The 22,253-nt window shown below is 42.4% G+C and overlaps 2 protein-coding genes across 3 annotated transcripts in view; one reads left to right on the top strand and one right to left on the bottom strand.

Moving 5' to 3' along the window:
* hdac8 (histone deacetylase 8) overlaps positions 1–22,253 on the top strand; it is a 55,366-nt gene that overhangs the window by 2,567 nt on the left and 30,546 nt on the right. The window contains exons 3-4 of one of the 2 annotated variants that reach the window (XM_031890215.1): positions 736–982; positions 21,950–22,196. The gene's annotated coding sequence lies outside the window, so the exon portion shown is untranslated. Of the gene's footprint in view, positions 1–735; positions 983–20,586; positions 20,762–21,949; positions 22,197–22,253 lie in introns of those variants that run through there. The other variant, XM_031890217.1, reaches the window with a different exon arrangement.
* LOC101734092 (cyclin-O protein B) lies at positions 6,274–8,308 on the bottom strand. The gene has a single exon (XM_031890644.1). The coding sequence runs from the start codon at positions 8,173–8,175 to the stop codon at positions 6,841–6,843; it is 1,335 nt and encodes a 444-aa protein (XP_031746504.1). The 5' UTR covers positions 8,176–8,308; the 3' UTR covers positions 6,274–6,840.

Here is a 22,253-nt window from a genome sequence, read left to right as displayed (position 1 = left end):
GTCCCATCTTGCTTTTTGGCACAGGTTATAGGTACAGAGCAAGTGTCTCACAGATTACTTGGCAGGATAATTTACCCTTTTAAAAATCTACATTACTTTGAATGCAATGCTGCCTGAGCTTATCTGCTCTGTTTAAATGTAAGAGTTAAGGGCCGTGTCAGATGGGGAGATTAGTTGCTGCGTGACAAATCTCCCTTATCGCGGGCGACTAATCTGCCTTAAATGCCAATGTAAATCGCCGGTGGGATGGCATACGCAGCGCAGAAATCGCCTAAGTTTCCTTTCAAGGCAACTTTGCTGATTTTGGGAAATTGCCGCGCTGCATATGCCATCCCACCGGTGATTTACATTCTAGCCGGTGGGATTGCATTCCGGGGAGATTAGGCGCCCGCAACAAGGGAGATTTATCGCGGGCGACTAATCTCCCCGTCTGTCACGGCCCTAAGGAAGTTTAGCTGATGCAAAGCAAACAAACATGTCCATATGAAATCTGACCTCTAATGTGTCAGATAATAAATGGTAACGTATGAAGGCACTAAATGTAAAGGATGACAGACTTTTGCAAATACCCGCTTCCCTTTTCTCTGCCATTTTTTCATGCCCATATTTCCTAACCCTTACTTGAAACAGCAATAATGTACTATGAAATAATGGAAATTGGGGTAAATATGTTATGGCCATATCCTGTTGAGGTACAGCTAACATGGTTTTCTCTTTCATCTCTATCATTCACAGAAGGTGCTTGGTGCGGATGACACCATGTTGAATGTTGATCCAACGGCTGGTATTTGCCATTTGCTCTATGACAGTGCCCCCAGTGGACGTTTTGGGACAATGACTTATCTCTCTAAATCAGTAGCCATCACCCTGCAGGAGTCCTTACCCCACAGCGGATGTTCCATGCAGTGACATATACAGTCTGTTTACACTAAAGCTGCTGGTATCCTGAGAGCCACTGTGAAGGAGTAACCAAAAGTAATGGGTAAGATGTGCAAATATCAGCACTAGTCTTCAAGTGCAGGCACTAGCAGTGCTTTCTAACATGATTTTTACATAAGGATTTTGGACCTGCTATATGATCCTGATACTTCTGCATATCCTAGTGAAAGAATATATTTAAAGAAGCAGACACGCAAAACAAATCAAATTGTTCAAGGAAAGTATACTTCAAAGTAAAAATCTAACATGAAAGGAATATACGTATACCCTATACAACTAAAAAAGTTATACAACACAATCAGTTTAGATATGAAAATGTAAAAGGAGATCAATTTTTCTTTGACATAGCAAAAAGAAAAATGTCTTATAACCTGCATAGCTGGCAGAGGGACTTGGTACTGTTAATCCCAGTGTAGTTACCAAATTGCAGTAAAAATGAAATTGTTCTATAGCAATTGAACTCCTAAAGCAACTGTACATATCTTGATGGAAGGAAGACCAGATCAGTTATACCATTGTACACTTGAAGTTAGCACTTAAAATTCTGTTCCTGTGTGACATTTATGGATGCACCAGATCCAGGATTTAGTTAGGCATTTAAACAAATCCTAACTATGTTCACAGTAGCTAATTTTTTAGTTTCTGCAAATCTGAATAAAATGCTGAAAGGAGAAAGGTGGGAGGTGCCAAGTTGCCACCCTGTCTTTAATTCTATTTGGTAACCTCAGACCACAGGCTGCCACTCTTTTTTTTCCCATAAAAGCACTGTCCCTGGGTACTTTACTTCTCTCCCTGCTTCTATGGTGCCCCTGCATTACCCTAGGCCTAGGTGATCACATGTGCAGGAGTGAAATCTTTGCTGATTTCAGTGATCTACAAGTGTACAGCGTGCTGGGACATTGGAAGAGTATAGCAAATGAATAGTACCTGGGGCTGTGAATTTCTGGAAAACAATGAGGGGTGCTGCTGGGGTCTGAAATAAGTGGCTACTAAAATCACTGGAGGAGGGAGGGCAGATAACTTGCCACACCTCAGTGACTCTCCCTTTCCTTGTCCTTTATTATCATGTTACAATTGGCAGAGACACAGTTTTCAATATACAATATTAATGGAGGATCCTCTGATTTACATGTTAAAATTAGGTTTAGGGTTTGGTATCCATCTAAAGCTTTTGCAAAGGATTCAGTATCTAGCTGAATGCAAAAATTATGGATTCAGTGTATCCCTTTTACAAAATTACTGAAGGTGGGCAAATTTGCTCTGGTATAGTTACCCATAACAGCCAGTTACAATTTTGATGTGCATGTACAAGATGTGCATGTACCTCCAGTGTAGAGATTTCTGTTTGTCTGGGATCAGTTATACCATCTATTGCAGTAAATGCACTGAGATCTATTCTTGTAAAGACTGCTGTACAATTGCTGCTTCCAGCACCCTTCCAGTACTTCTAGCATTGTATCTGTTACTCGCCTCTTTCAACCAACAAGTATACAGCTACAGTGGGTTTAAGGGGTGGTACAACTTTAAGTTAACTTTTAGTATGTTATAGATTGGCCATTTCTCAACTTTTCCTCATTTTTTATTTTTTTTATAGTTTTTTAATTATTTTCCTTCCTCTTCTTGCTCTTTGATTCTTTCAGCTGGGGGTTATTGACCCCAATCGGCCAAAAAACTATTACTTTCTGAGGCTACAATTTTATTGTTGTTGTTTTTTATTACTTTCTGTTCAGGCCTCTCCTGTTCATATTCCAGTTTCTCATTCAGTCTACTGCCTGGTTGCTAGGGTAATTTAGATCCTAGCAACCAGATAGTTGCTAAAATTCCAAACTAGAGATATGCTGAACAAATAGCTAAATATTTACAAAACTAAAGATAATTAAAAATGAAGATTGCAAATTGTTTTGGAATAGCCCGTTACAACATACTAAAACCCTCTACCCATACTAACCCTCTAGAACATACTAAAAGTTCATTTAAAGGTGAACAACCCCTTTAGATGAGTAAAAGCCATATGTTTAATGTTTTTCTGGTATGGCCAAGTCACCAGACAAGTGGATCTTTATCCAGTTTAATCACACACACAGTGTGGGTGAATTGGGCAGATCTAAATGTTTGTCCCTTAAGCCAGCAATCAAATCACATGCAGCCATCATTGTAGGCCTTGGCCAATAGGATTCTCATGCAAGATAGCTTCATATTGTTCAAATGTGTCCATTATCTTCCATGTATGTGTACAAACATACCATTTTAGGGAAATAATGGAAAACCTGCCGCCCTACAGATGTGGTTGATGGAGGCTGAAAATTATGGTTCAGCAAGTTCTAGTGGGCTGCACATAGGATTTGCCCGTTTTAGGGCTTTCTCTGAATTCTTTCTGATGCTGGTTTCATTTTAATTATTTCTCCCCATTTTCATTTGGAAGATTTTTTTGTTGTGTCTCTTTTTATTTTACCACTCCATCCATTTTATTTATGAACTTGTGTTTTGCAAGAACATATAATTGTTACTTCATATTGTGCTTTAGTGAATTCTATACTGTTTTTTGACCTTGTGATAATTTATCCAAATAGACATAAAAGTTTTATGTTTAGGAATATATATATATATATATATATATATATATATATATATATTTTTATTTTTTTTTTTATTGGCCTTATGCCTCTGCAGAATGAGACATGCACGGGCCTCTGGAAAGGATACATAATGCTTCATATTTAATATAAACATAAGCTGCAATCTGCTTAATATTTGTGCATTGTACCCAGATTGTCATGGAGGCATCTCCTATTATGCTGGGAATTCTGGGTAAAGAAACGGCAAAATTTGCAAATTGCACTGTTAGGAGATGAGCCACGTTGATAGTTCTCTTGCAATATTGTCAGCAATTTGTATGTATATTTTCCCTGAATAATACTGTTTTATTGAAACACAAAAGTTCTTTAAAAGTTAGAAAATGCCAAGGGAGGCAATTTCCAACAATTAAGCCAGACCACCATGAGTAATAGGCTTTACTTGCAGTGATCTTAATGTTATACTTTAGTAAGTCATTTTTGGGAGATTTGTTGCGCACGATAGTGCAGATTTAACCATCGGCAATAAGTCTTACTGTGTGCCATAACTCTTAGGGCTGTGACACGGGGAGATTAGTCGCCCGTGACAAATCTCCCTTGTCTCGGGCGACTAATCTCCCCGAAACACCGTCCCACTGGCGAAAATGTAAATCGCCGGAGGGATGGCATACACGGCTCCGCAAATTCCTGAAATTTCGGAAGTTTCCTCTTAAGGCAACTTCTGCGATTTTGGGATATCGCGGCGCAGCGTATGCCATCCCACCAGAGATTTACATTTTTCACCAGTGGGATGGCATTTCGGGGAGATTAGTCGCCGTGACAAAGGAGATTTGTCACGGGCGACTAATCTCCCCCGTGTGCCACAGCCCCTAGGGTGAAGATACACAGAGCTACTTAGTGGCAGCTACTTGTCATGGCTACTAAGATAGGCAATGCTGTTCATTCACTGATAGTTGTCTCTACGTGTGTTTTAGCAGAGGGAATTCTCAGTATTGTCTATGGCAGGTATTTTCTGGTGTTTAGTAGCCATGAAAAAAAAGCTGATACTAGTAGCTCTGTGTATCTTGACCCTTACAGCCATGGTACAACCTACTGCTTAGGCAGATTTCCAGCCACAAGTGAAAAGGGCAGTTCAGCATTCACATACCAACATTGTTGGCTCCCTGCATTTACATTCAACAAGAAAAAGCTACCTATGCTGCTGTGAGTATATCACAAAAGAATATTATTTTTGAAGAGGCCTATATATTGGCACATATGCAGCAAAATCAAAGCAAACACCTTAAAGAAAAGGTGAATATTGTCACAGATGCTTTTTTTTTTTTTATTACATAGTTTTCCTTTCCCTAAACAGCTGCCATCCTCAATAATATTATTGCTAGTATTATTTTAATTTGGAGACCTAAAACTATATTTTATTTTGAAATGAATAATAACTAAAGATCTATATTTTCTTGCTATTATGTTTTTTTGTGATGATTGTAAGATGTTTACATTTCTGTTTAATAAAACTGCCCAACACTGTAGTTCTGTGGGTTTTTTTGTTCATTTGTGTAGCCAACACTGTTCTGCTACTAAAAGGAAATCCTGCCTGATTTCCAATTTGATTTGGCGCTACAGGAGTCCTGTGCCTCCGCTATATGGGAGAGCAGGTACACTGTAACATGGCTGTGCCCAGGGTCAGGACAGACTGGGCTGTAATACCCCTCCCTGGGGATGTCTCTAAACCACAGTCACTCACAGAGAAAAGGTTAATAGGTTTATTTTCAGAACACTGTAACTTTAAATAAGGTGCATAATATTGCAGACGTGTTTGGTTGCTGAGTTGCTGGGGGATCCTCACTTATGGGGCAGTTTCTTTAGAGCCCTGAGAAAGACTTCCTTTGGCTTTCCATGTCCTGAAAAGAGCAAGCTTTGTTGACAAGGACTCCCTTTGCTTCTGCACCCTAAACAGAGCATGTTTTTCTGCCACTGGGGTTTCCCCACTAACTTCCCACACACAATAATCTCCCCCTACTCTCTGCTTCTCCCCAGCACTGTCTCTGCAGGCCTTCCTTCCTGCCAGCTCACTGGGGAGGGGATTCCTCCCTGCACAGATGCACCCAGAGGGAAATACGGGCCTACCGAGCCTCCCTGCATTTGTATGGGCATATTTTGTTTAAAAAGGCAAAATATCCATTTCTATTACATTGTGCCTATGCAAGTCCCAAAATGTGTTGTGGCTGCCATGTACATTACCTCTTACTGCAGACAAATCTCTCTCAGAACTGACCATAGAGTTTTATTGTAAACCCTCAGGCAGAAGTCATGTTCAGCGCATAGATGGGCGCAAAGCATAGATTGGTTAAGCTGGGACCCTAAAAAGCATTTGTACCAGCTCTTGTTTAAACTAGAAGGGCAATTTCAGTTTTTTCTATGGCGCATTGGCCCAGAATTTCTCCATGTGCAATTGCACAAAGGTCTATTTCACTGGTGGGTGTCAAAATGCTGGGTACCCAACCCCCCCCCCCCCCCCCGCTAATATTTTCCTTAGGCAGATTGTAAAGGGAAACAATGATGTTAATTAGGCATTTAGATTTATTTTATTATTATAATCTAATAAAAGGGTAAGTCTGCCTCATAGAAGGAATGGCACTGCTCTGTTACTACATAAGACCATTTATTACCCAGCTAATATACCTAATACTAATATATCTAACTAATACTAATATATCTACTAATTTGGTTCCCAGAACCCATAAATAATGATGCAGACAACAACTTTATGTTTAATATGTGAAGATCACAGCTTTATTAAAAATATCATTTATGAAATGTGATGCTCACTGTAGGGTTATCAGATCACTGGAAATCAGAGGGCACATATAGAAAGAGCTGCACGCTGCAATATAAATGCACCTTCTATATGTGTCCTCCCATTACCAGAGGGTCTGGTAACCCCACCACATAGGGCTGTTTGATCCCAAGGAAGGCAAAAAACCTAGAGAGAAGCTTGAGCCAATCTGCTTCACTAGAGGCAAAAATTCCTTCCTGACTCCTAAATGGCAATCGGAATTATTCCCAGGATCAATACGCCTTATGGAGCTTTGAAAGAGTTAATAAATGTACAGTAATGGATAAATACACGTTTGCCTCTGTTTGTCTGTAGGGAAATGTGTTCATAGGTGATTAAGAGTGTATGGAAAGTGACAGCTCTGCTTGATGATGGTACTGGGTGCCCTGGCAATGTCACCTCCCCATGGTCCAGAAATAGTGATCCCCAATACTGTCACTTGTATTAAATGGTAAGTAGTATGGACATGTAGGCCTCAGTGTGTGTGTGTGTCTATCAGTAAGGAAATATGTATCCGTATGGGTGAAGGTATGGCAGTGTATGCATGTATGGGTGCCAGTAGGAATCTGGGGGCATGTATGGGTGCCAGTATGGAGGTGTTGGCATGTAGGGGTGCATGTATACTTGCCCGTATGGATCAGTGGGCCAGTATGTGTTGTGTAGCACATAACCGGCCCCTTCCATGTCCTGAGAATGGCTGGATCTTTCTGCCATCTCTATGTGCTGGGAACCTGCTGTGTCCCTGGATGTTGATGCCACCTCTGGTGTTCTCTCTCTGCCTTCAGGTAGATGTTGGTTGGTAGGTGTTGCTGCAGGCCTCGTGGTGGGAGGATTAAAAGATGGAAATATTTCTGGATAAACTCCTGGCAGCAGCGGATGTAAAAAATAGTGGCCTATAGAGACTAGATGGCAGATCTTTTCCATGCACTCCTCAATTTGGTGTTCTGGGAAGTCAGTGGCCACTTTGACAGGGTTGTTGTAATAAAACAATTTGTCTGCCACATTGAGGCAGCACAGTGCCATGAGAGATGGTTGGTGCATGTAGAAGTCTTGATGTTGGTTCAGGCACAGTGCTGCGATGCCTCGGGCAGCTGTTACGCTTTTGGCTGCTCTTGTGAGCTGGGCAGGGGAACACTCCTCCTTGGTCAGTCTCAACAGGGAGAAGTGCTCCAAAAAGAAATCGATGGTTGGTACCCCCAGGCGAAACAGCAACTTCCTTAGGATGGTTCTCTCCAGGTGACGCATTTCAGCTGGTGTCATTCTGTAGTCAAACAGAGGTAGGAAGAGCTTGGGGGGGAGGGGGTACCGTAATTCAGCCACTTTGTAAGCCATGTAGAGGCAAGTGGCTCCCACTCTTGTTAGGGTGTCGGGGTCAGTAGGAGTGCAGGACACATACCGCTCCAGGAAGTTGATACCCAGGCACAGGGTCTGAAAGTCCAATCTCAGGTACCTGTGCACATTAATCATTAGGGTGGTGATGTGGTTCCAGGATGCAGCATTTATTTCCTTTTGATTTTCTAGGAAAATTTCCATCTGATAACCTCCCTCCAGGCCTTTTTTATAGAGGTAACACTCCTCTCCGTACTCCCTGAAGGTCTGCAGGGCATCAGCCAGGTTGGTCAGGGTGTTCCATGGCTCCCCCTCTGGCACCGGTTCCTCAGCTGTAGGGGTGCTGGTCCCACGCAGATCACCCTGGGGCTTGGCCCTTTTGAATTCAGGGCTGCACCCAGGGGAAATGATCTCCTCTTCTTGCTCTTCTTCTTCTTCTCTTCTTCTTTTTCGCTTTTCAACGCTCTCCATCATTTCACTTTTCCAACGAGTCTCCATCATTTAGCTCCTCTCTCACCAACTGTCACAAAAGACTGTTGGGACCAAGTATCCGTTATCCACAAGTCACCTCTGCTCTTCACTGATTGGCTGGACATGTAAACAACTGATAGGCTGAATCTGAAGTACAAATGCTTGAGTTGCTTTGTCAGTTAACTTCTCCTTTATTTCTAGTGCTTTGCCTTGTACTTCAGCCTCTTCTCTTATATGTGAATAAACCTCTGTAGCTTTGAGAAAATCTGATATCTAAGCTTATCTAATGCAAAACTGATCCACATATAGATTTTAAATATACACATAGTTTACCATAAAGTGACAGCAGATATATCTCAGGGTACAAATGCTTGCTCTCAGAATCACAGCTTTTCATTCTCATAATAAGAAATCTGTGCAAATTTCTTTTTTTTAGTTTGCTAGATTCAGGCGCAAGTGCAGCTCCTCGTATGGAGCCACTGCCAGACATAATGCCCCGCCATTATCTGCCTATACAGCTGTACAGACACAAATTCCAGGCCAGCGTGTGTGTATGTACATTTTAGAAGAACTGGGTAAAGTTACCAGTCCATTTGTTCTTTTAAATGCAAGTTGTTGGTCTGCCCTGATTGCAAGTGGTTGATAGTGATGAGCAAAATTTTTCTAGCATCATTTTTTTTATGCGTTTCACAAATTTTTTCCACGATTTGCAAATATTTTGGCAAAGTGAAACTTGACATATTCACATCACCAGTGGCTGGCATTTAAATGAAATGCAATAAATACAACCCTTTTGCTAAGCTAGTAGTACAAAGGCAGCCTGTTATGCCCAACAGATGCCAGTTTTGCTTCTGATCTATATAAATATATATATATATGAGTGCCCAATGTGCCAGTATTTATTTGCATATGAATTAACTGTTTTACAATAATGGGAATAATTATTTAAATTGTACAGTAAGCAATAAATGAACTGCGTTAGGTAACTTAAATGGATTCTGTCCTGATTTTCATGGTATAGTTTGTATTCCTATATTACTCTGTAATGGCAATATATTAGGCACCCTCCAGTGCAAAAACTGTACCAGCCTAAAATAAATCATCCCTAGAGCTATAGGACAAGATGGTGGTGCTCTGTTCTGTTAGAGATATCAGTGTAAAGAAGAGCAAAGGTGACAACAATAGATTTATAGCAGGGATTTATATTCAGTGTCAGCTCAGAATATTACTTAATGCAGCTTTGATAATTATACATTGATAATAATTATACATTGATATGATAAATATAGAGATTAGACTGCATTCCACATATATATGTTATGTGTTACCTCCATAGGCCAGCATGGTGAGGCAGCCCCAACGATCAGAACAGCAGGAGGTGAAGCTTCAGTTCCTTTTCACACCATCATCTGCCAATGACCCACACACTGACCAATATGGTGCATCAATAGATACAATTTTCAAAGCCAACTGATCCCTGAACCAACCAATATTCTAAGTACATGGATAGTGATTGTGATTTGTGGGCCCCCATGCTATGCTTATCACTCACACACCATGTATAATGTCCTTATTGTAATTTGCCATTAGGATCAAGAGTGAGTGTTATAATTAAGCTGGTGACGGTGCCATGCAGTGGTTGCTCTGATATTTGCAGGCTGTGTATGCACACACAAAATAGTGTGCTCATTAGTTATCAAGTGTAAAAAAAAAATTATAATAAAAGCACAAATGCAAAACGTTGCCATTTTAAAGCTGGAGGGATCATGTAGCAGTCAGTGGGTCCTTATTCAGTTCATGGAATTAGAGGTTTTCATGTTCAAGTTCATGAAAATTCTTACAAAAACAGGGATTTCTAGGTTCTGTATTTTTATTTGTTCATGCTATTTTGGATTTTTTAATAAATGAGTCAACATTTGTTCTTTTTTAATTTGTTTAGATTTAACTTTGGCTGTTCAGAAGTTCACAAATGGGTTAGATGTCTATATTTCATTCAACAATATGGTTTAAAACTCCAGCTGTTTGTGTAAAGCACAAGTCACAGTAGTGGTTGCTGTAATCAAAAGGTGGGTATATGCAGGCCAACCAGGCACAGTATCTGGGGGACGGATCATACTTTTCATTCAGATTGACCCCCCCCCCACAAAATTGGAACAGCAGGAAGTGTTGAGTTGCCTTATTCAGACAAATATTCTTTAGTACAGCTAGAGTTATTATATACTGTATTATAGAGTTATATATACTGTATATATTATATTCAGTGTTAAGACCATCTTCTGTATATTAGCTCTTGATTTCAGTTGCCATACAATGTAGGATTATATTTGTTAAGGAGGCCTAACACGTGCAGATTTTAACTGCAATTTAAGTCTTTTAGACCAATTTGGCAGCTTATCTGTCCGTGTGTGGGCACCCCAGACAGGCCTAGCAGACCGAGATCTGGCCTAAAACTGGCCACATCTCAATCGGGCAGGTTTGATTTGCTGTCAGATTGGGGGCTGCATCAAATCGTTGATGCGGTCCTCAGTCCAACGGCGCCTATGCCCGCCAGTTTAATTTGATTGTTTGGTCCTAGATGGGCATATCGGGATTATTTGGCCACTATAGGGCATATCCGGAAACAATCCACTCATTTGGCGACCTCACCAAAGCAGATCGCACCGTGTATGTCTTTAAGTATTTATAAAAATGTCTGCAGCAAGGCATATGTTTGCTGTTAATCATGGGACTGTGTGAAAAATATTAAGAGACCGGTGCCACTAAAATTGAAAATGATGATCCCTTTATTACCCTACACAGTACACAGCAATTCAGCCTCAAGTCCCTGAATCATTGAACATACTTAACCTTGAGTTTGATTGGCCTGGCCCCGTTACTTCCAACTGCAACAGACAACCAGAAGTGACAGTGAAGCAAACACTCTGGCCTGTCCTGTTTGAATCAATATCTGAAACATGCCTTTCTGTTTTTAGTAAAGTAATAAAAAATCAAGTCCATTCAGCACGTTAGTTATATTTCATAGGGCTGCCATGCCATTTTCCATGGCTAGTGTCCCTATCACACTAATGACTGAGCCCCACCTTCGTCCTTAACTTGCCTTTCAGACTCCAATGCCACAGCCTTTCACCTCTGTTTGTTCTTGGATGTATCTGATGGTCAGCAAGGAGGCAGCATACTGCATGTGCTCTATTTCCTGTGCTTGGAGTCTCATCAGCCCTATGCCATAAGCATCATTATAGGGCTTTAGTTTGAGTTTGTGGGTCTAGTTACACAGAGAGAAAATTATAAACTCTGGATAGGCAGCTTGATAGTGACTTGATTTGAGCCAATAAAGGCATGTGTAGATTTGGTTGATAAACCCCAATAAATAAATGTGAAGTTATCAGGATGTATTCTAACTATTATTTTAATAATAATAAGCATGTATTTTTTAAACTGATAATAGCATGTTTTTAATAGGAATAAATTTGTTTTCCTATTTTTTAAACTAAATTCTATAGAAGGGATTATAATTATACCCCCATCTTAAATTTAGATTTGGCAAATTGACTGTAGGAAGGCAGTTTTATTAACAATGCTAAAGATTAAATATCATAGCTATATCAAAGCTAGAGAGTAATAGCCTTCAATAAAGGCATAATGCATTTCCATTTGATAAATGGTAAGATCACAATATAAGGATCAGCTTCCTTTTCACCTTCCTCTAGGCATTCAAAATGCAAAGTCAAAGCCCTGTAGAGAAGCAGATTTACTGGTGGCCTGTTATAAAGCAGATCTTATTCGTTTGCTATGCACAACTTAACCTGGGCAAATCTAGCGCATTTTACTTATTAGTGCATTCACATGGTGAATACAGGGCCGGGCCAAGGTATTTTGGCACCCTAGGCAAGGGCTTCAATCAGCGCCCCCCCCCCCCCATTACAATTTCACACCTTACCATTATATGGTTTCAAATTTTTTTTTAACTCTTTTTTTTTTTCCAGCATTTTAGATAATTTAATTGGTAGCAATACAATGAATGGTTTCATTTTTTTTAATAAAGAAAACTTACAACACATTTATGAAAGAAACTTTTAATTTATATAAATATGTAATGTTAACAAACAAAAATAAGGTACACTAAAAAATGTCAGAAAAACCAAAACACCTTTTTTCAGTAGGATAATTCTATCCTGTTAAACAATTTTTCAAATAAATAAATGTAAATAAATAACAATAAACAAGTGCAAATAAAGGGTTTAGTTAACATCAATGCTGGAATGTCTACAAAATTTAACTTTTAAGACAACACCTATAAAAAGAGTGCAATATAACATATTAAGCTAGCTCAAAATAGGCATGCTGGAAGTGAAAGCTGCAGATATTTCAGCAAATCCTTCTGCCACTATTTATACACTGAATTGTGCAAATATGAAAAATGGTCATGTCGCTGTGGCAAAAACACAAAGACATTTAACCTACAGTTGTAAACACATTCAACATTCAAGTAAAAAAGGTAATAAGTACAGTAGAACATAAAGAACTTAAAGTGCAATTTTTCTTGCTTTCATGGCAGCAAAATGATCTATAACATCATCGAAGTCTATTTTCCTTGCCATCTCATGCTCAATTGAAAGGATGCTGAGGTTTGAAAGCCTCTCTTGTCCCATAGATGAACGTAAATAATTTTTAATAAGTTTCAGCTTACTAAAACTTCTTTCGCATGATGCTACAGTTACAGGCAAAGTCAGGAATATGCGAAATGCAGTATCGATGTTTGGATAACAATCTGCAAGTGAATAGTCCTGTATCATCTGACACAGGTCTAAAGGTGTTGCAGACTTTGCATCTGGCAATATAGCTTCCACTTGATGTCTAAAGCTCTCAATCTCTGAGCACAATTCAGAAGCATCCAAATCCTTGTTGTATTTTAAAGCAAGATCAGATGCAGCTTTCTGTAATTGTGACAACTCAAATGTCACAAGGGCAGGGCAAGAAAGAAACTCAAAATCCACTGAGGTGTCCATTAGTGTTTTTGATTTTTGTTTTGATAATTTATATAAATAAGCTGCTATGTAGCCATGGGGGCAGCCATTCAAAGGAGAACAGGCACAGGCACATAGCAGATAAAACACTATTGTATTCTACAGAACTTATCTGTTATCTGCTATGTAACCTGTGCCTTTTCTCCTTTTTTCCAGCTTGAATGGCTGTCCCGTGGCTACACAGCAGCTTATTATATAAATTATAGTAGTGTTACTGTAGCAAACACCCCAGCTGTACCAGTGCAGGGCAACAGTGCATTATATTTTTATTACTTTAAAGCTCTTTCATTTTTTGGTGTTACTGTTCCTTTAAAGTGGTCCCTAGCACCCATATAGCTGCTGGAAATGTTTGGAGAGCTGCTAAATAAAAATCTACATAATTGAAAAAATCACAAAGAAAATCAAGACCAACTGCAAATTGTCACTATCTACATCACAGAATGGTAGACACAACACAGAGCAGGACAGGCATAAAAATGTTACCCAGAGCCACGAGGCATCATCAACATTATAAAGGCACAAACATCATATTGATAAGCAACAAAACAGTGAGATCTGAAGCCCAGCCCTAGGACAAATAGTCAATGTTACACGAATGGCCTGATGATTTACAGTTAAGGCACACTAAATTCTTATTAACAGCCCATTTAGTGAAAAAATATTTAGCTCCATACATTAAAAACATCAAAAAGCTTCTTATTAAATCTTGGCAAATTTTTTATAATAAATCACACAAAACAGTCACAGGCAGCACATCAGCCCAAACTTAAAACCAAATAATCAGAGCACACATGAAACACCACCCCACCCCTAGTCACAACATGCATAACCCTTATCAGTGCTAAAACAAAAGCCCCTACCCCCTAGTCACAGCACACATAAACCTAATCAGTTCCAGCACAGCAGCAACCACCCCCAGTCACATGTATTGCCCCACCCGAAGCCCAGCCACGGCCCAAGTAGATAGAACTAAAAAATGGGTAGCTGCCATTATCATGCCACATAAAAAAAGCCCCCAATTGCCCCCATGTACCAGTACCAACACCCCTCATATTGCCCCCATCTGTACTGTGCCAGCAGCCAAGCCACCCCTCATATTGCCCCCCATTTGTACTGTGCCAGCAGCCAAGCCCCCTCATATTGCTCCCCCAGGCCCCAGCATCTGTACCTGTGCCAGCAGCCAAGCCCCCCCTCATATTGCCCTCCATCTGTATTGTGCCAGCAGCCAAGCCCCCCTCATATTGCCCCCATCTGTACTGTGCCAGCAGCCAAGCCCCCCTCATATTGCCCTCATCTGTACTGTGCCAGCAGCCAAGCCCCCCTCATATTGCCCCCATCTGTACTGTGCCAGCAGCCAAGCCCCCCTCATATTGCCCCCATCTGTACTGTGCCAGCAGCCAAGCCCCCCTCATATTGCCCCCATCTGTACTGTGCCAGCAGCCAAGCCCCCCTCATATTGCCCCCATCTGTACTGTGCCAGCAGCCAAGCCCCCCTCATATTGCCCCCATCTGTACTGTGCCAGCAGCCAAGCCCCCCTCATATTGCCCCCATCTGTACTGTGCCAGCAGCCAAGCCCCCCTCATATTGCCCCCATCTGTACTGTGCCAGCAGCCAAGCCCCCCTCATATTGCCCCCATCTGTACTGTGCCAGCAGCCAAGCCCCCCTCATATTGCCCCCATCTGTACTGTGCCAGCAGCCAAGCCCCCCTCATATTGCCCCCCATCTGTACTGTGCCAGCAGCCAAGCCCCCCTCATATTCCCCATCTGTACTGTGCCAGCAGCCAAGCCCCCCTCATATTCCCCCCCATCTGTACTGTGCCAGCAGCCAAGCCCCCCTCATATTGCCCCCCCAGGCCCCAGCATCTGTACCTGTGTCAGCAGCCAAGCCCCCCATCTGTACTGTGCCAGCAGCCAAGCCCCCCTCATATTCCCCATCTGTACTGTGCCAGCAGCCAAGCCCCCCTCATATTCCCCCCCATCTGTACTGTGCCAGCAGCAAAGGCCCCCTCATATTGCCCCCCCCAGGCCCCAGCATCTGTACCTGTGTCAGCAGCCAAGCCCCCCATCTGTACTGTGCCAGCAGCCAAGCCCCCCATCTGTACTGTGCCAGCAGCCAAGCCCCCCATCTGTACTGTGCCAGCAGCCAAGCCCCCCTCATATTGCCCCCATCTGTACTGTGCCAGCAGCCAAGCCCCCCTCATATTGCCCCCATCTGTACTGTGCCAGCAGCCAAGCCCCCCTCGTATTCCCCCCCATCTGTACTGTGCCAGCAGCAAAGGCCCCCTCATATTGCCCCCCCCCAGGCCCCAGCATCTGTACCTGTGTCAGCAGCCAAGCCCCCCATCTGTACTGTGCCAGCAGCCAAGCCCCCCTTATATTGCGCCCCCAGCAAGGCCCCAGCATCTGTACCTGTACCAGCAATGCCTCGAAATCCCAGTCCCAGTCAGCCAAGGCCAGCGCCCAGCAGTCCTGCTCACACCACAACCAACGGCCGCCGCACCCAAGCGCCTTCTGCGCCTTCTGGCGCCTTGTGTTTCAATGACACGCATGCGTAGGGGGGGGCGTGCCCAATACGCATGCGTGTCATACAGGCGCACGGAGATAAGCGCCGCCAGTATAGGGAAGGGAGGGAAGGAAGGGCGCTCGGTTCCTGGCTGGGAGGGACCTTAAAGAAAAGGTAATTATGCCAGAGGGGGGTTTGGGCGGCGGGTTAATAATGGCCAACTAGGTGGTTATAAATACTGTTACAAAAAAAAAAAAAAAAAATTTTTTCCCCCCCTTTAAAATGCGCCCCCAAGTGATTGCGCCCTAGGCAGGCGCCTACTCTGCCTACCCCTAGTTCCGGCCCTGGGTGAATAATGTAAAAATCAGTGCAAAATACAAAAAAGGAAGTCACTCACGATTCAGTAGGTGCAAAATACTGCCTCCATGCAGGTTTATTGGAGTAATCAGTAAAAAAGGAATACGGAAGTTTCGGGAACCTCTCATTCCCTTTTTCAATGTAGCATTGCCTAAATGTAAAAATCAGATATTATTTACACCAGTCCCTGCCTCATGTTGTTAGCCTGTTAGCTCATACATTTAGAGCTCCGATTGTCCAATTATTGTATAGAATGCTACCCCTTATCCAGAAACCAATAATCCAGAAAGCTCCAAATTACAGGAAGCCCATCTCCCATAGAATCCATTTAAAAAATATAACTTTTTTCTCTGTTACAATAAAACAGTTCACTGTACTTGTCACTAACAAGTTTATTACAAGTTTATAGGCCATGTTGATGGTTTTTCGTTAACAGGTTTGCTTTTTAAGTAATTGCTACTTGAAGTTTCTAAACCTGACTGTCCCTTCTCAGCCTGACAGTTTGACCAAATTTGACCATACTGCCCAACCATCTGGGCATGTATGACAAGTCGGTGAAGGGGATTTAAAAAGATAATACACCTGCTGTTCTGATCACCTGGGTGGCTGGCCCAAAGAATGGAACAATACAAGGTGATAATGTACAACCCCGTTTCCAAAAATGTTGGGACACTGTGTAAAATGTAAATAAAAAGATAATGGGATGATTTGCAATCATTTAAACCAGGGGTAGGGAACTTTTGAGAAAATACCTTGTGGACCGACGAGACAAAAGTTGAACTTTTTGGAAGGTGCGTGTCCCGTTACATCTGGCGTAAAAGTAACACAGCATTTCAGAAAAAGAACATCATACCAGCAGTAAAATATGGTGGTGGTAGTGTGATGGTCTGGGGTTGTTTTGCTGCTTCAGGACCTGGAAGGCTTGCTGTGATAGATGGAACCATGAATTCTACTGTCTTCCAAAAAATCCTGAAGGAGAATGTCCGGCCATCTGTTCGTCAACTCAAGCTGAAGCGATCTTGGGTGCTGCAGCAGGACAATGACCCAAAACACACCAGCAAATCCACCTCTGAATGGCTGAAGAAAAACAAAATGAAGACTTTGGAGTGGCCTAGTCAAAGTCCTGACCTGAATCCTATTGAGATGTTGTGGCATGACCTTAAAAAGGCGGTTCATGCTAGAAAACCCTCAAATAAAGCTGAATTACAACAATTCTGCAAAGATGAGTGGGCCAAAATTCCTCCAGAGCGCTGTAAAAGACTAGTTGCAAGTTATCGCAAACGCTTGATTGCAGTTATTGCTGCTAAGGGTGGCCCAACCAGTTATTAGGTTCAGGGGGCAATTACTTTTTCACACAGGGCCATGTAGGTTTGGATTTTTTTTCTCCCTAAATAATAAAAACCCTCATTTAAAAACTGCATTTTGTGTTTACTTGTGTTATCTTTGACTAATAGTTAAATGTGTTTGATGATCAGAAACATTTTGTGTGACAAACATGCAAAAGAATAAGAAATCAGGAAGGGGGCAAATAGTTTTTCACACCACTGTATATTTTACAGTTACCCATTTTTTAAAAAAACGGGGTTGTATATATGCAGCACCTTGTACAGCATCTGTCTGTTTGAGCCAGGGGTTGATTGGTCAGGCCTTCAGAGTGCTGCACCTAAATCAGTGTCAGACTGGGGCACCAAGGGCCCACTAGAGAGCCGGGTATCAAGGGCCGACCAGCCAACTCCCTAAAACATTTTCATCTTGCTGAGAAAACACTGATATCCCCATGTTTGAGAGATTCCTTAATCAATTATAGCTAAGAAGGCACTTAAAAAAAAAACAAAAACAGTTTGCACACTAGATGCCTGAGGTCTGTGGGAAATATTTTATATATATAGAGATATAGTAGCAACCAGTGTGAGGCACATTCATGCCCACATAATTCCTTGTGGGCAGCTGTGCTCTCCTGTACAAGCTGTGTAAAAGCACAGAGCAATACAGTGGGACAGACTGCAGGGAATAGCTCAGACAGACAGGGGGCAGGCAGAATCTCTCTATCCCTGTGCTGTTTACGGTGCAGCTTTGGCAAGTAAACCTATACAAATTCCTGACAAATAACCCCTTTCTGCTGGTTTTATATAATTCAAATAATTAACAGCCTCCCTGGATTTTCCTGCAAACAGTAGGTTTGCCCACTGTTAATAAATGAGCCTTAATGAAATGTTCAGTGGCCGTATAAATGTAAAAGGCTGCAGGCCAAGTCATACAGGGCAGGAAGCTCTAAACATCAGGCATGTATTATAATATTAAAGGTGTCCCACATACTGCAAATTATAAAGAGGAGTTCTGGGCTGTGATTTTGGGGAAAGCACTTATTTTCTGTGCAAAGGGGAATCCTGTGTAAAATGATTGGGAAGTACAAGAGGAGCCATTCAAACCCCTGCCTGGAGGAACACTGAAGGGGACATGTTACCTTTTGTCACCCTCACCATGTAGGCAATAACGAATAAGATTTGGTGCCTGTTTTCAGTGTGAGCTACAGAGGGCTGGTAACTATAAAAATTACACTTTTACTTTCTACATTTGAGTATTGGGCACATCCTAACGATGCCAGCCAATCACAGCTCTAGATGCGGTTAGCCAATTACAGTTCTGCTGCCTTCACACAGGGAAAAATATACTGCAGTCCCCTCTCAGGTCCACCTAACTGCTGATCGCTGTGCTGAGTGCCTCAGGCTCTGCTATGCAGCCAGGGAAAGCAGCCAGCAGAAGGGTCCAAGTGAGGGTTGGGGTAAATCTTTATTAAAGCAGTACAAAATGCAACTTTGGATCTTTAATAACCCACACTAATAGCCCACACTCCAGTTGGGGGAAATAATGATACTTTGGCCAGAAAATGCCGATAGCAAGTGCTATGCCACCTACAGTTTCCAGGGTCCCAGTTTGGGCAGCCGTGTTGGGACTATTAAGCACATGCATGTGAAGATAACTGGCAGGCTCTTGGGCCATTCACTCTGAAGTTATGTGAGCAAGCCGCTGATTTCTGGTAAGCACGTTGCTCTGCAAATGGTAGAGAAAAATTTGACTTCAGCTATAAAGGATGCCGATCCTCTCTCCCTTAGTGTGCTGTAGCACTTGCTTCCCTCATTCCCCGGGGCCTTATCCCCAACTTCCACTGATGTGTATTGCTGGCTGTGATTGAGCCATTAGGAACAGTGTGGGAAATTATCTGATTTCTTTACAGGACCTCACTATAGATTGTAAGCTCTTTAGGCAGGGTCCTCTTCACCCCTTGTATCGGTTATTAGTTGCTTTATATGTTACTCTGTATGTCCAATGTATGAAACCCACTTATTGTACAGCGCTGCGGAATATGTTGGCACTTTATAAATAAATGATTTTTCTTGAACTTTTGGCCACTTTTTTACGAGACAAGCAGCATGGGAGCACATGGGTTTAATAGGGTGTTTATTTGCAATTTTTACAGTAATCTTACAGGCAAATCTCTGAAATATGCTATTTATCTATTTTCTTGTTTTATTCTATTTTATTGATTATAGTGGCACATGTGGCATTAATATGCTAGTTTTGCATTTTCTGGTGAAAATAAACTGGCACATCTAGGGTTAATATACTCTTCCATTTTATGTAGGGATTATGCAGGCATATCTGGGGTTAATATGGTGGCACACCAGTCCAACACTAGGTGAAACAGAGGGAATTACATGGGTTGATATGATGTGATATCAGAATACAAGTGCTCAGTGATGTAAATATAGAGGGAGCCGACCCCGCAGCCATGTGGGAAGGGGGGCAGGGGCTACTGCAAGTGCACATACCCAAATGGCTGTAATTTAAGGCAGAGCCTGCGAGGTATCAGCACGGCAAGGGCTCAATGATGTACTTTTATATGTGCCAGTAATAGAAGCCTTTATTGGAAGAGCTGCTTTGGCCTAAAGCTCTGTTCTGTGGAATGCACTTTCCCAAGTATATGTCACACTGTGATGCTTGTGCATTTGGGACAGGTACTAGAGCCATAAATAGGCAAAGGGCACTTGCCTAGAGCTCACCGGGACAGCAAAGTAAGGGAGTTTTAGTGCGGAATATAAGCTGCTCCATTCATACAGTTTATTGTGGCTGCAGCACATTTTCTCCCTCACTGTTTCCTGTTGGATCGGCACCTGTATGAAACCCAACCCTCCTGATCCTCTCCGACTGGATACACAGTAACAGCGCAGCTATCCACATAAAAGGAAGCAGGAGGTTGGACTAAGCAAGTGCACCCTATACAGCTATAAAGAGTGAGCTCTGGCGCCCCCCTGTGGCGCTGGGCTGAGCGATCCTCACATTGCGGGGAACTGTAGGGTCGGAACCATTGAGCGTCTGAATAGTTTTCGGAGGGCTTCTGTGGCACAGAGGAACTTCCGGTCCTGGGAACACAGGAGGAGTCGCTGCTTCCGGTTTATATTCACAGCGCCGAATTTTGCGTTATATAATTGGGCAGAGGGCATTATTGCACAAACAATAAATGTCTCTGAGGGGGTAGGGACATGTAAGGAAAAGTCGTAACGATAAGAAGGAGAGAAGAATCCCAGAGCCAGGGCTGGTTTTAAGTTGTCTCTGGCCCCCTGGCATTGCAGGGACTTCTGGTTTAGGGCATTAAGTGTTAATTTCTGTACATATGTCAGGGGGTCAGTCCTGAAGCCCCCCCAGCTGTTGTAATGTGAAAGTGTGTTAAGGTGGGTGGGAGTTGTTGCACTACAATATTATGAGGCTTGGTTGGACTGGTTTATATTATTATACCCTCCAGATGGGAGTCCTGGCCTTCCTGCATTCCCAGGGACCCTCTTATTTCCACCCTTGGCCCAGCAATTGAGCCTGGGGAGTAATGGATACTTATACGGATACAGAACTAAGGTTACTGAAATACAGGATAATGAACACAGGTAGATGGTAATCAGCAGGTATAAGACAACATTCAGTGCTAATGGATAAAGCAAATAAACAGTGGCAAATAATGCAATTAACATTATAACAGGTGTCGTGGGTATAGTTGCCCTTGTCGTGGGCGACTAATCTCCCTGAAATGGCATCCCACCGGCTAGAATGTAAATCGCTGGTGGGATGGCATACGTGGCGCAGCGATTTGCCAAAATCACCTCAATAGGCAACCTCAGCGATCACTGTGCCGCATATGCCAATCCCACTGGCAATTTACATTAGGTACAGAGCAAGTGTCTCACAGATTACTTGGCAGGATAATTTACCCTTTTAAAAATCTACATTACTTTGAATGCAATGCTGCCTGAGCTTATCTGCTCTGTTTAAATGTAAGAGTTAAGGGCCGTGTCAGATGGGGAGATTAGTTGCTGCGTGACAAATCTCCCTTATCGCGGGCGACTAATCTCCCTGAAATGCCAATGTAAATCGCCGGTGGGATGGCATACGCAGCGCAGAAATCGCCTAAGTTTCCTTTCAAGGCAACTTTGCTGATTTTGGGAAATTGCCGCGCTGCATATGCCATCCCACCGGCGATTTACATTCTAGCTGGTGGGATTGCATTCCGGGGAGATTAGGCGCCCGCAACAAGGGAGATTTATCGCGGGCGACTAATCTCCCCGTCTGTCACGGCCCTATGGAAGTTTAGCTGATGCAAAGCAAACAAACATGTCCATATGAAATCTGACCTCTAATGTGTCAGATAATAAATGGTAACATATGAAGGCACTAAATGTAAAGGATGACAGACTTTTGCAAATACCCGCTTCCCTTTTCTCTGCCATTTTTTCATGCCCATATTTCCTAACCCTTACTTGAAACAGCAATAATGTACTATGAAATAATGGAAATTGGGGTAAATATGTTATGGCCATATCCTGTTGAGGTACAGCTAACATGGTTTTCTCTTTCATCTCTATCATTCACAGAAGGTGCTTGGTGCGGATGACACCATGTTGAATGTTGATCCAACGGCTGGTATTTGCCTTTTGCTCTATGACAGTGCCCCCAGTGGACGTTTTGGGACAATGACTTATCTCTCTAAATCAGTAGCCATCACCCTGCAGGAGTCCTTACCCCACAGCGGATGTTCCATGCAGTGACATATACAGTCTGTTTACACTAAAGCTGCTGGTATCCTGAGAGCCACTGTGAAGGAGTAACCAAAAGTAATGGGTAAGATGTGCAATTATCAGCACTAGTCTTCAAGTGCAGGCACTAGCAGTGTTTTCT

The sequence above is a fragment of the Xenopus tropicalis genome, chromosome 8, assembly GCF_000004195.4.
Source record: "Xenopus tropicalis strain Nigerian chromosome 8, UCB_Xtro_10.0, whole genome shotgun sequence".
NCBI lineage: Eukaryota > Metazoa > Chordata > Amphibia > Anura > Pipidae > Xenopus > Xenopus tropicalis.
Note: the sequence above shows the minus strand (reverse complement) of the source record. Positions and strands in the feature narration are given on the sequence as shown.